This window comes from Diadema antillarum, unplaced genomic scaffold (genome assembly GCF_040938485.1).
Source record: "Diadema antillarum isolate AM-2024a unplaced genomic scaffold, OU_Dant_1.0 seq00000602_RagTag, whole genome shotgun sequence".
Lineage (NCBI taxonomy): Eukaryota > Metazoa > Echinodermata > Echinoidea > Diadematoida > Diadematidae > Diadema > Diadema antillarum.
Window position 1 is genome coordinate 280,289 of NW_027271530.1, and position 15,421 is coordinate 295,709.

Sequence of the window (15,421 nt, forward strand, 5' to 3'; positions counted from 1 at the left end):
ATTCATTCATTTATCATTTCTCTCTTTTTTTAGGGGGGGGGGGGAGGGCCTTGCTGGAATGTTACGAAATGTATGTATCTATGATGCATTTTATCCATAACGGCATTACATTTACAGAACCTTAATCAGCCAGTTTATAATTTGCTCGTCAACACATGTATAAAAAAAAAAAAACTCACTACCGCAACCCCCTCCCCATTTTGATAGGCAATTCACTCGTTTCTATAAAGGGAATAATTCATACAGTTACCAAAAGCAAAAAAAAAAGTAAAAAAAAATCATTCTACAGCAAGGAATGAATTTGTCTGTAGCCCAGTTGACCTGTCGTGGCCGTTTAACAAACTGAAATTTCATTGCGTTGTATTCAATTAGTTAACAACGTTTTCCGTTGATTTTGCCGAATATGAGGCTTGCAGTCAGATGATTGTTCCATTACATGCGTGATCGTTACATTAATGATGCCTTTTTCAGTGAATTGGAAACTGATAAGCCTGAGTGTAATATACAAGTAATTCTTTTCTTCTAATGGGCAAAGTGAGACTGTATAAAATTGACCTAAAACGGTATATGGCTTAGACATACTTCAGCTTTCTGAAGTACATGATTGCACATGGTATTGATACGTATACATGTATACGAGCGATGATAGGCCCTAACCATAATGACATGAACATGAATCGTAGAAGAACACAGAGTTCATAGAGTTCATTCGTTATAAAGTCTCCCTTATTGCTGCTGCATAGGCAAATATGACTGTATTTAGATATGATTATTATGTTATTTGCATTTCTTTTCGGGAATACATTGACAGCGACACTGTTACATCAATGATAGAGTGATCACATCAAATAGATGTTGTTACTGAGACTACATGTTTTCCACATCATTGTCCTTCTGAACCAGCTTGTAAACTTGGATATAAATTATGACATAGAAAATGTCACACTACTATAGAACGAAAGTTATGTCAAATTTCTTGTGAAATGTAGTACTAATTTCACAAAGGTTCAGGCATTCGTTGTATGTGAATTACATTGTTGACTATATATTTTTTTCACTTGTAGTTAATACAAATACACACAAAGGCAAACGCACACATGCACTTGTTTCGGCAGGTTGCGAACGAGCTCAATCACATGTTCCTTACAAGGCGACGCCTTCATTACGCCGCATATCAACACAGAGCAGCGACTGCCGTGTCAATTATGTGAGTTAGATTCATCCTTGCAGGTTTCTGTCAGTATGAAATGAATAAAAGTAAGTTCCTCTAATCATTTCTCAATCGAAACAAATTCTTGTTCACTGCGATTTTCAATCATCAACTTAACGCTTATATGCAATGCAATACTGGATGTAACGTCCGGGTCTATTGTTTTTAACAAATGCTGATCATGATTCAAATAACTTAATCATAAACAATGAGATGCAGTGACATATATTTCAGTCATTTTTACTCTCATCTCAGTATGCATCTGTATGCACCATTATCCATCCTTACCATGCAGTCGTATGGTACTTGAATGCCCTCGCCATATTACATGGTTATTTTGTGATGGGTCTGGATGGGTGGAAACAAATGACATGGCATAGTTTGTAGTTTTTTTTTTCATTATGTTATGAATATTTTGGAAAAAAAATCGCTGCACAGAAATACTAAGAGTGCTCCTTTCTAGCTTCTGTCACTGCTCCTGTACTATCATACATCAAAATCTCAGTATTTTCCTTTGTATACTGTTTTCGTAGAAAGTTGTCAAGTTATCTAGCATTGAATGTGTTGTGATGATACAGTCGTATATGTATAATTATGACATGTTGCGAATAAATCGAATGAAATCAAATTAAATCATATCAAACAGGTTCAAGCATGCATTTCGGCAAGCAGGAAAACACCTCGCGTTTTGGAATGAAAACGGGTAAGTTCTAGGTTGAAGCCTTTCCGTACCAGGGATTTTGGTCAGTGTGTACACTCCTATACGGGGTTTCTTTAATATCGGCACTCAAAACACAAGAGGGTCGGTTTCATCGTGATGTAACTCCACGTATGTCCAAATTTTCTATGGCTGCTCTTTCTGGGCCTAATTACGGGACAGATGCAAACTCCGACATAGGCCTACATGGTAACAGTGTGGCATTGTAGTTAACGTTCTTACCTTACACATTATATGAATGCGCTCCTATATTATTGCCATGTTGTAACATTTCGTGGACAACAGTTTATACGTTGCCGACACAATGACAAAACATCATTTATGACGTTTTCTGAACAGTAAAAACATTGTAGACTGTAGATGCTAGTAAAGATTTCAACCTGAGTACACTAGATTATTACTGCTCATCATTAGCAATTGGTTTGGAAGTAATTATTTTCTTGTTTCTTTTCTTCTTCTTGTCATTACTATTGTGACCGTGCACCACAAAACGAACAAAAAGTCGCACCCCTTGATTTCACGTGAGGAGTCAAGAAAGGTGAAACGCGTCAACCAAGTCAATTTTTAGTTTTCCATATTTTCTGAAAGAGCTATTCTTCTTTTACATTATTCTTGAGTTTGGGATCATAAATTGAATGGAAAAGTGCACTTACAGTATTTTTTCTACAACCTTTTTTTGGAGAGTAGTAAGATCAGGTATGTTTTAGAGACCTCTTTTTATTTCTTGATAACCCTTTGCAAACTCTTCACTTTCAAGTCTGATTACTTTTGAAAGGATAAGACTACTGCTTTGAAAGTTGGCATTAATCATGGACATAATGTTTGCTCAATGTCTAATTAATTTGATAATCCCTTCATTGCTGTTGCTCCAGTGGTTTACACCCTGTTTTCTTTTGTCCCATTCATCGCACAGCTAGCACAGTTTGGTAAAGATTAAACGCTTGAATAGACAGATAGAACCTGTACTTCAGAGCCTCTTTTCTCTGTTCGCACCTTTCCAGAGTGAGATCTTTCTTTTCAATATTTAGATAGGCTAGGAGTGTCCATTTTATTGATTTATACATCATTTTAAAGCTTTGAGTCTGCCCTTTTAGAATCTGTCCTTAACTAGAAATCCATGTCTGGCGACTTTTTGTTGTTTTGTGGTGCAGGGTCACATTTGTTTGTGTTTTGATTTCTTAGCATTTATTGTTACTATTGTTTTCTTAGAAAAAAATACGACCTTCCAAACTGCGTTGATGACGACGACGTATTTTGCCAAGTGACTGATGGTATAGTTCGAGATATCATGCAGTCGAGATCCCAAGAACCGGGCATGTTAAAAGCCCAAGCCATCATCCGTCGAATTCACACCCATGAGCTCTACCTGTGCATCAAAGAAATAACTCAAGACAAGAACATGGTATGGATGTTATTTTGTTGTTGTTGTTGTTGTTGTTGTTGTTGTTGTTGTTGTTGGTTTGTTTGGAATTTTCATGTGATATAATATGACATTGTTCTCAGTCAACAAATATAATTACCAGAGGCTTCGATATTTTTTTTTCCGGTGGCCCGTTCGGGCATGTAAAGTCTTTGGAAAGAAAATGTAGTTCTCCGAAAAAAAAGCAAGCAAACAAACAAACAAACAAACAAACATTTAGGCTTAATACTAGATATAATTTATCGTATCTGATATGGCTTAAGCACAAGATACAATTTTCGAAAATTTACTGACCCAACATAACGCTTTACGTTCAGTTGCCCCGTGGCACCGCGCCATCGCACCACCGCACCGCTAATATTGACTCTTATGGTCAACGCAATCAATTTCAACAAGTTGTGATTGAGCGTTTTCATTTTCACATCAGATTTTTACGTCAGATTTGAAAAAAAAACCAAGATATTAATATACTCATGACTAATTTTCTAAATATGCAACATAAAAGAGAAGATTACTGGTGCAATCTCTAATTGCGTGAAAATATGACAGTTGGTATGGTGACTCGTTAAATAAGCATTAAGAAACATACACATAATGTTGTCGCATTTTGCCCTTTTGTGCTTTTGAGAATATGCAAAGCAAGTAATGAATAGGCTTCAAGGGGTCATCCCAGTAGACCGACACGCACGAGTCATAGGGGCCTACAGCCCACGAGTTCGACATTGAAAACAGGTCCATGAGTCATACAGCTCACGAGTTATACAGCCCATGAGTTCGACACTGGGCAAATAAGGCCCATGAGACTGACACTAAGTGAAAACAGCTCACGAGTTCGACAGATACAACACGGCGCGTAATGTGTCGGCCTCGTGGACCTTGTTGGCTTAGTGTCGAACTGATGGGCTGTATGACTCGTGAGCTGTATATCTCATGGGCTGTATGACTTGTGAGCTGTATGACTCTTGGGCTGTATGACTCGTGGGTGTCGGTCTCGTGACGTGCACCCGGCTTCCAGTCCCTATCGTTTGACTGCAAGAAATGTAAGTGTAAAAGAACAACTTGCCAATTTTATTTTGGTATTATAAATTAATCATACTTACCGTTTACGTATCTTCAGCTCCGTACCACAAATCCGGCAGAAATCAGGAAATACCTGACGAATCAGGATGACAACGCAAATCGCAGTGGAGTGTGGCAGAGCAATCGCATCTTTGTAGAGGTATGTGATTTTCACAGTTATTCCGATGTGTAAAATACACATTGAACATGAACAATTAGGCCATATGTCACATTCGTGCACACATCCCCTTTTGTGGAGTAGACATTTATTTCGCATTTTTTTTCACTGTGTCTTTGTTTTTTTTTTCATTTGATTTTATTCTCCATATCAAAAGATGGTTTGATATCCATTATAATCCATTAAAGTAAACATGTCTCTTTTTGTGTGGTTTGAATTTTAGTAAGTTTTTATTCGAGAAATTTTACTAGTTTTCGTCTTAATTACAAACTGCGATCCGTGGAGTCATACTTGAGCCTGTTGCCATAGAACTGCAATGTCTCATTTGATAATCTTCACTGTATAAACAAACTGTTCTAGTGTAACTAAAGTTTACTCATGCAGACGTGTTATGACACTTTAAAGCAAGCATACCATGTAATTCAATGCATCACTGGCACTAGCTCAAGGATTAGACGTTTAGAAAATACCTGACCATGGCCTCTGAGAAAAGACTGCCTTATAGGAGTCTTTATATAAAAAAAATAAAGAAAACCAAGGCTGTGACAGATCCAGCTCCGTGGTTAAACATAGGAGAGAATTGAATCCAGAATTATCGTTGAAAATATTTTTGGAAAAATAGCTACTTATTCATTATACTTATCATTCCCGTAATACAAAATACGTATTCGTTCATGTAATATTCTCAGAAAATGGAATGGGTATCATTAATCTGAATATCTGACGGGTTTATCAAATACATGAAAAGTTCATAATTCCGGGTATTAGTGGCTACGGTTAAGCGGATTTGGCTCGGAGGTTGGGTGTTCCTCTAAAGGGAATAAATTACTCCGGTATCTATGTATTTGGACCCGTGAGCATTACATACAGATATAGCTTAGAAAATAACAATGTGTCATGCATCTTTCTTTAAGAATAGACTCAGAGTACATTATCTCGTTATACCTCAAATGTTCCTTTTTTGTTCTATTTGTTATACTAATTGATACTGATTCGATGCCTAACATAAGGACAGAAAATGAAATATTTAAATACGAGTTTGTGCCAGACAAATTCCTTTACGTCCCATTTAACGAATTATTGGATAGGCCAAGAAATTGTCTCTTTTCTATGGAATTAGCTACTGCTGTCAAAAGAAGCAAATAAATGTCTTCATTACAGAGAGACATTGGTACATGCTGGGTCCTTGAGCATGAAATGTTCAATAAAAAAAAAACCACACACACAAAGAACTAGTACTTATAATAAAATTTGTAATAACGTATTCAAAGTGTAAAACAAAAAAGAATACATTGGGCCTAACCTGTTAAATATGACTGTTCCTTAAGAACCGTTGTTTTCCCAATGACTTTCTTTTTTCAGGTACTTAGGTTTGCATACAGCAAGGCAGATACAAATCCGTTTCTCAGCATTCCATTTTACGCTAAAGATCGAGAGGAAACGGCAAAACTGCTGCCACCGAACAAGGTAAACTCGATAGATACGCAAAACGCTCATTCATAGCACGTGCAAGTGAGTAGGTAAGCACTGGATAGAAGAATACTTTGATATCATTTCACACTGATGAAAACAATATAAAGCAAAGACAAGAGTTCAAATAAATACGATTAAATATTTTCGCATTTCTAAAAAAGGTACACCAATTATCACAAATAGAAATACTTTCATAGTTTATTTGGAGTTGATGAATGTGATGCAGTATTCGCATGGATGAGTGTGAGATGACGCTTCACTATTAAGATTCACGTTGTAAGTACAGTGTATTGTTGGTATAGCGGGCTTCACGAATCAGAGGGTTTAAGCCCTGGTGTAAGGAAACCTAAGCAAAACTACAGACTTACGACATTCCGATCCCCAAAATGGGCCCTATGTTACATAGACGACCGGTTGCAAAGCAGTTTACATTTTGGTACCACTTCCGTGTTTAATTGCCTGCCAATCAAAATTAGTATCTATTTCACATAGTAATAAATAAGACAAATATACAAATAGAAAAGAAAAAATTCAATTAGAAAGAAAAAATACATCAATAAAATATGGAAACAAATAAGTAAGTGTGTAATATATATATATATATATATTCCTCCACTACGACCGGCACACAGCTTTATTGTCTCAAAAATGCATCTGAGCATGAACACTGCAATGTCACGCCGCGCGCCGGTTCCTATTAACATTCAGGGGGGCCTACTTCAGTTACAATAACTTTGTGTGCCTAACGAGGGGAAACCGACCTTTACGTATATCGACGGGCTGTGACGTTTGTAGTAATCGACTGCATTTATCTTTCAATTACGATGCACCTGTCGGTTTTTTATCACAGCCAATGAATTAGGCCACTACATACTTACATAGTTTATAAAATGAGTAAGCTCTAAACATTGATATGATGCTAAATTTAAACAACCTTTAGGAAATATGTCTTTCTAAAATATAAGAAAAAACAATTGCAAAAGGAAAGGATTAGAAAATAAAGTTTAAATGAAAAAAAAAATTCTTTAAGATGGTAATATCTCAAAAATGCTGGGCTGAAACATTTGATTTACCAGTAAAAGCAGTGCATCAAATGCGGTGTAAAAAAAAAACAGTTTTGGTTTGCTTTATTTCACCAAACTTTGACAGTAGGTAAAAAAAAAAGAAGAAGAAAATAGTCTTAACGTATGGTTCGACAAACTGACATAGCCCTGGTGGGTCAGCACAGAAAGCAGTGCATCAAATGTGACCGTGCATCACAAAACAAAGAACAAGTTGCACCCCTTGATTTTATAATTTTCACTTTTGGATCTTCACATGAATAAAAAAGATGGGTTTTTAGCAGTTTTTCTACAGCCCTTTCTTGGATATGACTAGAATGATCAGGTATGACTTAGAGGCCACTTTTCATGTCTTGATATCCTTTGCACACTCTTCACTTTCAAGTCTAATAGCTTTTGAAAGGATGACGCTGCTACTGCTTTGAAAGTTAGCATTAATCACGGACAGAATGTGTTGAAAAAACATGCTCAATTTCAGCTTTAATAATTCCTCCATTGTTGTTGCTCCGGTGGTTAACATCCTGTGTTTTGTCCCTTTCTTGACACAGCTAGCATGACATGAAAAAGATTAAGCGTTTGAATAGGCCGTGTACTTCAGAGCTTTTTTTCTCGGTTCACACTTTTCAGAGTGTGTGCTTTCTTTCCAGTATTTAGGTAGGTTAGGGGAGTCCATTTGAATCGAGTTATAAAGCTAAGAGTCTGCTCTTTCACAATCTGCCCTTAACTAAAAACCCATGTCTAGCGACTTTTTGTTGCTTTTGTGGTGCAGGGTCACAAATACGGTGTAGAAAAAAAAAAACAACAACTCAGTTTTGATTTGCTTTACTTCACAAAACTTAAACAGTAGGCAAAATTTGAAAAAGAAAAGAAAATAATCTTAACGTATCGTTCGACAAACATACATGGCTCTAGTGGGTCAGCCCAGAAAGAGATATTTTGCTACAGTGCAGGCGAATATCACTTATTGTGGGTTTTTTAGGTAGGCGGTCACAGAGATAGGCAGTCACACAGAATATGACTGTCAAGTTGTCAGAATTAGGGTCTAAAAGTGATAATGCTGGAGAAAGATGATAAGACCTACAAAGGCAACTTTGGTTGACGTAGGGACGAATGCAGATTGCGTTTCGGGAAAAAGATACAGAGGACAGATACTACAATTCTGAAGAAAAACAAAAGAACCTGCAAATAAAGTAATGGGCGTGTAGCAAATACTTTGTAAGTACAATTACAGAAGGAAATAAATTCTGCTGAAAATATAACCTTACTGTTAAATCTTATTTTACTTTTAAACATAAAAAAAATAAAAAATTTCAAATGAGTTGAATAAAGTTTTACATTTCCTCAGTGGTAACAATAGCCCTTTTTGTTGTTTCCGCTTTCCTTAGATCATAATTATTACCTTCTTTGTATTTAAAGTGATATTTTCATTATTTTTCATTATACGGTCAATATTCCACGCTTCATTACATTGTTTGCTTGTTTTTTTTTGTGTTCTTTTTTTTCCTCAGATACCCTCTGATGTTCCCAAACAACTGGAAGACGTGATTGTACGAGTCTACACAGACGTGATCAACGTGGATCTAGTTGAGGCTGAAGCGTATTACGACAAATACCTTCAATCAAGACTTTTTGAATAGTTGAACTGGACATCCTCTACAAGATAGGAATATGAACAAGACACCAACCAACACAATTAAATCGCTTTTGCCATCAATGTAGATTTACTTCAAACAGCCTCTTACACTGACCAAACACAGTGTCATTGTTTCGTGATGTTTTGTGTGACCATTGTTGGTGAGTTGCAGGAACCGGAATTATAGAAAGGAACTACGCATGAACAATACACGTACACAAGTTAACCGGGAAGTTTGCACTAATACCAGAAAGTAACATTGGGTTGGTAGTCAAAACGAAAAGCGATGTCCAGTATCAACAACATCTCACGTGTAAGATTAACACATTCATGTTACATTGATGTACCCTTAGACCAAGTAGATACAGAATGCGTGCAATGGTGCCCGATAATCTTCGACATTTTCTGCCAAAGTTACATCCATCAGTTTCTCATCCGTGATCCTTTTACAGCGTCTATTATTACATACTGCAACAATATCATATCCTACCCTCGCATTCAGCCGACGTCAAACGTTAACGCTACATCATGTGTTTATGTGTTTTTTCTTTAGCTGCTCTCTTCACGTACTTGTTGGTATTCAGCCGGTTACTTTGAGAATGCAAGATATTCACTTCATTTTTTTTTTTGCAAGCTTTTCGGACTTCAGCTTTATGCAAATGTTATAAAAAAAAAGTTGTGCTACATATTCAATATCATCAGAAATGCAAGATAATGCATTACAGACAAATTTAATCAAGATGGTTTTTTTTTCTGAGATTGAGATAAAGTATTCAAAATGGGATTCGCCGTTGATATGTACAGTATGATACTTCTGTCGTTGCATTTTAGGCGAAACAAACGTGTGCAAATAATGCTATATAGTATTGTAAACATCTTTTTGAATATGAATACAATAACCTCTCTAAATGTATATGTTTCTATTTTTATACCTTTATCTATAACCGTATTTATATTAATACCATAATGACTACAGCTGTATACATGTATATCTTATATATATATATATATATATATATATATATATTTATAATATACAAATATATTCATGTAATCATACTATACAAATATATTCATGTAATTATAATATACAAATACATTCATATCTATAATCATATACATTCCTTCTTGAAAGGTGCTAAATCCACTTTTGATGACACAGCTGTTATTCCTCTCTACTTACCCTACCTGAATTCTTAACTCTTGTTTTAAGGGTTTTCGTGGAAAGACTGTATGTCACAGATAAGTTCCCTTTAACAGAATAGAACGTATGCATCAGAAAAAAAAAAATATATATATATAGTTGCCAACAGTGGGTTTCAAAGAATACATATTTTGGGGGATTTTGTGGACTACCACCGTTTGGAGAGAACAAAATTCGGTGATGTACAACACGAAAATGTTGTTGTAGTGACCAGTTTCGGTGACTTAGTGTATTTTTTCTTGGATGATTTGATACGTTTCGATATTTTCCTCCTGTTAAATAAATTTCTTCAAATTCATCGAAATGAAGCATAGTTATTAAGTAATATACAAATCAGTTGGAAAACTGCTACACAACCAGAAGAGCTTGCCAGCCTGGCCTTTTTGCGGGGTCAAAGTAATAAAGTCAAGCACGCACTGTGGTTCCAGCTAGATCTACGATCTCTTCGAACTAAACGGAAATGACCTAAACCTTTATTTGAACGAAATCTATTTTATTCATTGATTTAATTTTTCACTTTCTCTCAAAAATTTCAACTCACTGTACTCACTGTACAGGCATGCTAGCCTGGAACCATTTAACTGTACAGTACTTGAATATGAGACCATTGAGAAGCAAATAATTTTCACACAACAATAGAAATATAATGTACTCTAAAATGAATCCCACAAGGATTGGAACAACTATCCCTTCAGCATTCACAATGATTCCCACTGATTAGTTACTAGCCATTCCCTTTACAGAATGCACCAATTTGGACTACTGAAAAAAAATAAACATAAAAAAAGCTGAAGTGATAAAAAAAATGCATTAGCACTATCCACTATCTGGAAAGGAAGATTAATAATAATAATAATAATAATAATAATAATAATAATAATAATGATAATAATGATAATAATAATGTATATATATAACTTCTGTTATAATATATTGTGTTTGCAATTATCACGCTTGATGGTGTCATTGAAAACAACAGGGTAAAATTCGTCGAAGATTTTCAGTATTAAGTTATATTTGTTCTAACAATGTTAAAAATCATAATGAATTTTACATAGATTCTCAACTCGTTCACATTCCTGATTTATCTCTCATAAAACATACTAAAAGAGGTGTTGGGATGCGAAGGAATGATGATCGTTTAGATTTGCGTTTATTTCTTGAGATTCTGCAGAATAACTTTTGGATATTGTATATAGGTGTATTCATGTAGTTATCTAGGTGAGTACGATGAAAATGGATCTATGTTAAGGAGAGCAATGACATATTTTTTCATGCAATACTGTACTTATTTCTCCCATCAGTCATAATGCTGTATAAAAAACCAACAACAAACAAACAAACAAACAAACATGACAACCTAAGCGTGCACATATTTTCAACTTGTTGTGGTTAACATTATTTATGTTATACAATACTAATTTCATAAGGAAGCTATCAAAACAAAGATATTTCTCAGCAACTATTCAAAGAGACCTTCATTTGACAAGAACTGACACTGAAACTGGAAACAAGCAAACTAACAAACATATTGTTTAGTCTTTTATATGCGATGCAGTTGTATGCATGTATTTCTTTTCTACAATTAATTTCTTGTGAGGATATCATTTCGGATGTCTGTCATGTCTTTGTATAGCGTGTTACATGTAATGGACATATTTAAAGGGGCTGTACAGTAATGGTTGAGGTGGGATTCATGTTTTTACATTCTCAAGTGAGATAATGAGAAACCTCAAATGAAATATGAAAGAGCATGTAATTTTAAGAAGGATTCAACGTTTTTTTTTTTTGGTTTTTTTTTTTGATGAAAATTGGTTTTCAAATGGCTGAGATATCAAAAAAGGAAAAAAAAAAGAATACAGGCCACGCCTTTTATAAGGATCTCTTTGTGTCACCTTTTTTTTTTTTTTTGGATATCTGAGCCATTTCAAAACCGATTTTCATCAAATAAACTTTTGATACCCTTTAGAATTGCATTCTCTTTAACATCTCATAGAGAGGTTTCTGAATATCTTGCAAAACGTTAAATGCTAAATCCTCACCTCGACCAAAACTGTACACACCCTTTAAAAGAAAGTAGCGGTAGTATCAGTACATTCTAAAGTTTGATGTTTCATTTTCCATGGTTTGCATATGTGACCCGCTACAACAAGAAGATCCTAAAGTCGCTGACGGCTGAGTCGAGAAAATCATAAAAATTGGTCAAAAACAATCGGATTTCTGTTTTTTGCATAATTTTGTAGTCTAATGTTTTGTTTATCATCTGCCGAATTTTCGAAGGTAAATGATCAAAGGAAAGGCAAGAAATCAGCGTTTTTCTGGGCCATGATTTTCCGACTTTCAACGTAACAGAAACGTGTCCGAAAATTTAGATTTAGCGCCGCAGCTAGACTCCGCCCATAACAACAAGGGAGTGATCTTATTGGTCAGTGCGTGGCATCCTGATTACTGATTGGTCGTGCGTAGACCGCTGGCGCTAAGCTTGAATGAACATCGCGGAGGTCGCTAGGGGCATGCCTTCTATTGTCAAGCGGTGAAAACTGTCTCACTTCCCCTTGATCATGATAGCGTCGGAAGGAAAACTTTGAAAGCGTTTTTCTCGAAACTCTGATTTCCTCAACCACTTGACATGCGCTAATAAAATCATCGATATCTCCGCAACCGAGTACTTTTATGGGTTGTGCTATATACGAAATTAAAGTAGAAGAGGAAGGGATTAATGTCATGCCATTTTCACAACATTATCCTTCCCCGACTTTCGGATCCTTTTGTTGTAGCAGGTCACAATTATACTCCAAGCAATAAGTTTATCTACCATGCAAAATATTAGCATACAGTGGAACATGTTATTGGAAAAGAAGTAACCAAAGACTATATAAAAAAAAAAAAAAACAGATCGATAGTTAACCACCTTGTAGCTGTATTTCTATATCACTGCTGTATTTTGGCAAGTTTTTTATATTTGTGCGAACGTGAGTGTGGTTGTGTTTGTAATTGTTAGAACATACGTTGTAATCGCCTCTCTGGAACAAAAATCCCCCCCCCCCCATCGTCTAATAACTTATCTAAGCAATTCCACTGTCTATGTTTGTTACCATAGCTCTCTTATTTCCAATGTCTCCATTGAGAATATGAGTCCTAAACACTATTGCAAGGTGCCAGTTAGGCTTAGCTGTGTTCAGACTATGAAAGTGGAAAAATATAATGAGTCTTAAACACCATTGCAAGGTGCCAGTTAGGTTTAGCTGTGTTCAGACTATTAAAGTTGAAAAAAATATTCACGTAGAAGGGTAGTCTATCGTGGGCCCGGAGTAGCAGTACAATCTCTGATGCAAGGTTGGGCAATGGGACAAGCCTACGGGGAAACTCTCTGCTGTATATTTATAACCTTGGTATAAAGAATAAAGTACACCAAAGATTCATCATACCACTCGATTCCAAAGTTTCTTTAAGGTCATAGGCATTCCTTAGAGTGTCTGAAACACACTACAGTACTAATCGCAAGGCACCGCAGAAAACAGCAACACACACATCAAAAGATTATTGATGGTTCGACAAGGAGCTGTCTTGGCACTTTTACTCTCAGTCTTTGCTATTTTAGGTAACTGTTGTATACATAGTCACACTAATTATAATAAATTGCATTAAAAAAAATCTGCTTTATGTACAGACGTACGGAAGGCACACACGTACCCTTTTCCAAACTGCAATCAACATATTCGATAGCACAAAAGACATGCGTGTACATGCCATGTACATAATAACTTGAAAAAATGACACAAGTACCTGTAGATAAGAAGTACTATACAATGCAAGGAAAACTCTTTTGGGGGGTCTTCACATCAGATTCACTCAATCTGTATTCTTAAGTCATTGGGTGGGCACCCTCACCAGCCGATTTTTTATTTTTTTTTAAATCAGAGGTGTTAGAAGTTAAGAATGCATGAAATATGCCAAAATAAGCATACCAAATGAAAAAGGAACATAAGTACGTGAAGTAACAATGATTAAAAACAAAAAAAAACAGTGATGTCAGGATGATCCAAAAACAACAGAAATATCAAACAAGACATGCAAAAAAACAACAACACTCAATATGAAGAAAAAGGCAAGGTACAACGCACAACAAGTTTTACAGTGATATCATGTATTCGCTGTGTGAAAAGAAATATACGACTGGTGACAAGTAAAGAGGTGATTCATTAAAAAAAACAATAAAAACACAAACAAACAAACAGGCAAGGTGTTTACTTTTTTCAGGTTAAGAAGGTTTCACAAAAGGTCAGACAACCGTTTTCAAAGGCAGTTTTACCCGGTTTCAGGCAGTTGTGAGTCAAACTCTGTATCATTGAACTCTAAAATTTCGAACAAAGATTACAGTTCAAGATGATTCTCGGGGAAACAGCTCATAATAACATGACAGTAAACATTTCGGATCTCGTGGAGCCATTGCAGAATGAAGTAATGTTGTCCGCTTTTTCCTACATTGCCCAGAAAGTGAAGTTTAAAACATAACTCCAACCTGAATTAACCCTTTATATCCAGGTTGCTGTTTGCAGTGCAAAGTGCAGTATGGATGATGTGGTCCACATTTGTAAACATTTTACAATCATTGATCTTAACATTATCTTAATATTAGTGTAATAAATAAAGTACCCTACCTGAAGTAAGTCGGGGAAAAAGGAAAGGAAAAATTGCACTTGACAAGTTAGGACTTGAATGGAGATATGTCGAGGTTATGATATTTTGTTTGTTGAGAGATTGCAGATACGTAGGTCCCTCAATCCGTGTCAATAACACCATCAGTATCCTTCAGTGTGCTTCTGTGTGTGTTGATTACATTTGCAAACTGGAAAACAAAGTCAGAAATCGGATTGCATTAAAAAGACATTCATGTTCGGACACGTTTTATGAACATTATCAACAAACAAGAGGTAGGCCTTGTAACTGACAATCCAGTCAATCACATTCTCAATACCTATGCGTTGACTTAAAGTGTTAGACAGATGAGCTTTTTTTTTTTGGATTCCCACGTACACCCGCCTATACGACTACAAACGGGTAAGCTGTCTTTTATGGTTTTCTACTATAGATAATTATATTACCGATCAAAGTAAACCTGTGATGTACACTTGTCTTCATGAGCGACATTTGTGGGAACAAGCTTCGTCTAATTATATCGTTAATCAAACGTGTTTTGTCAAAAAAAGCAAAACCGAAAAGGAGAAATAGATGTTTATTGGGAGGGTGCATTGTTAATTCATGATATTATTTTCACTTGTATTGTCATTGACAAAGGTCACATTTATGTTCTGTGCTACATGAGGCAGAACAATGCGACAACTGTGTGAGGTTCCTTGATGTCGCTTCACTTCAAAAAAGTAAGTAACATCGGGTTCTCTTAGACGTACAAACACACACACACACACACACCCACACACACACACACACACATATATATATAT

At 35.8% G+C, this 15,421-nt stretch overlaps 1 protein-coding gene across 1 annotated transcript; it reads left to right on the plus strand.

Moving 5' to 3' along the window:
* Positions 1-1,139: 1,139 nt before the first annotated feature.
* LOC139735837 (deoxynucleoside triphosphate triphosphohydrolase SAMHD1-like) lies at positions 1,140-9,668 on the plus strand. The gene is made up of 6 exons (XM_071646586.1): positions 1,140-1,207; positions 1,857-1,913; positions 3,138-3,330; positions 4,466-4,567; positions 5,948-6,052; positions 8,628-9,668. Coding segments are annotated over exons 1-6 (588 nt in total). The 5' UTR covers positions 1,140-1,205; the 3' UTR covers positions 8,757-9,668.
* The last annotated feature ends 5,753 nt before the right edge of the window (positions 9,669-15,421 follow it).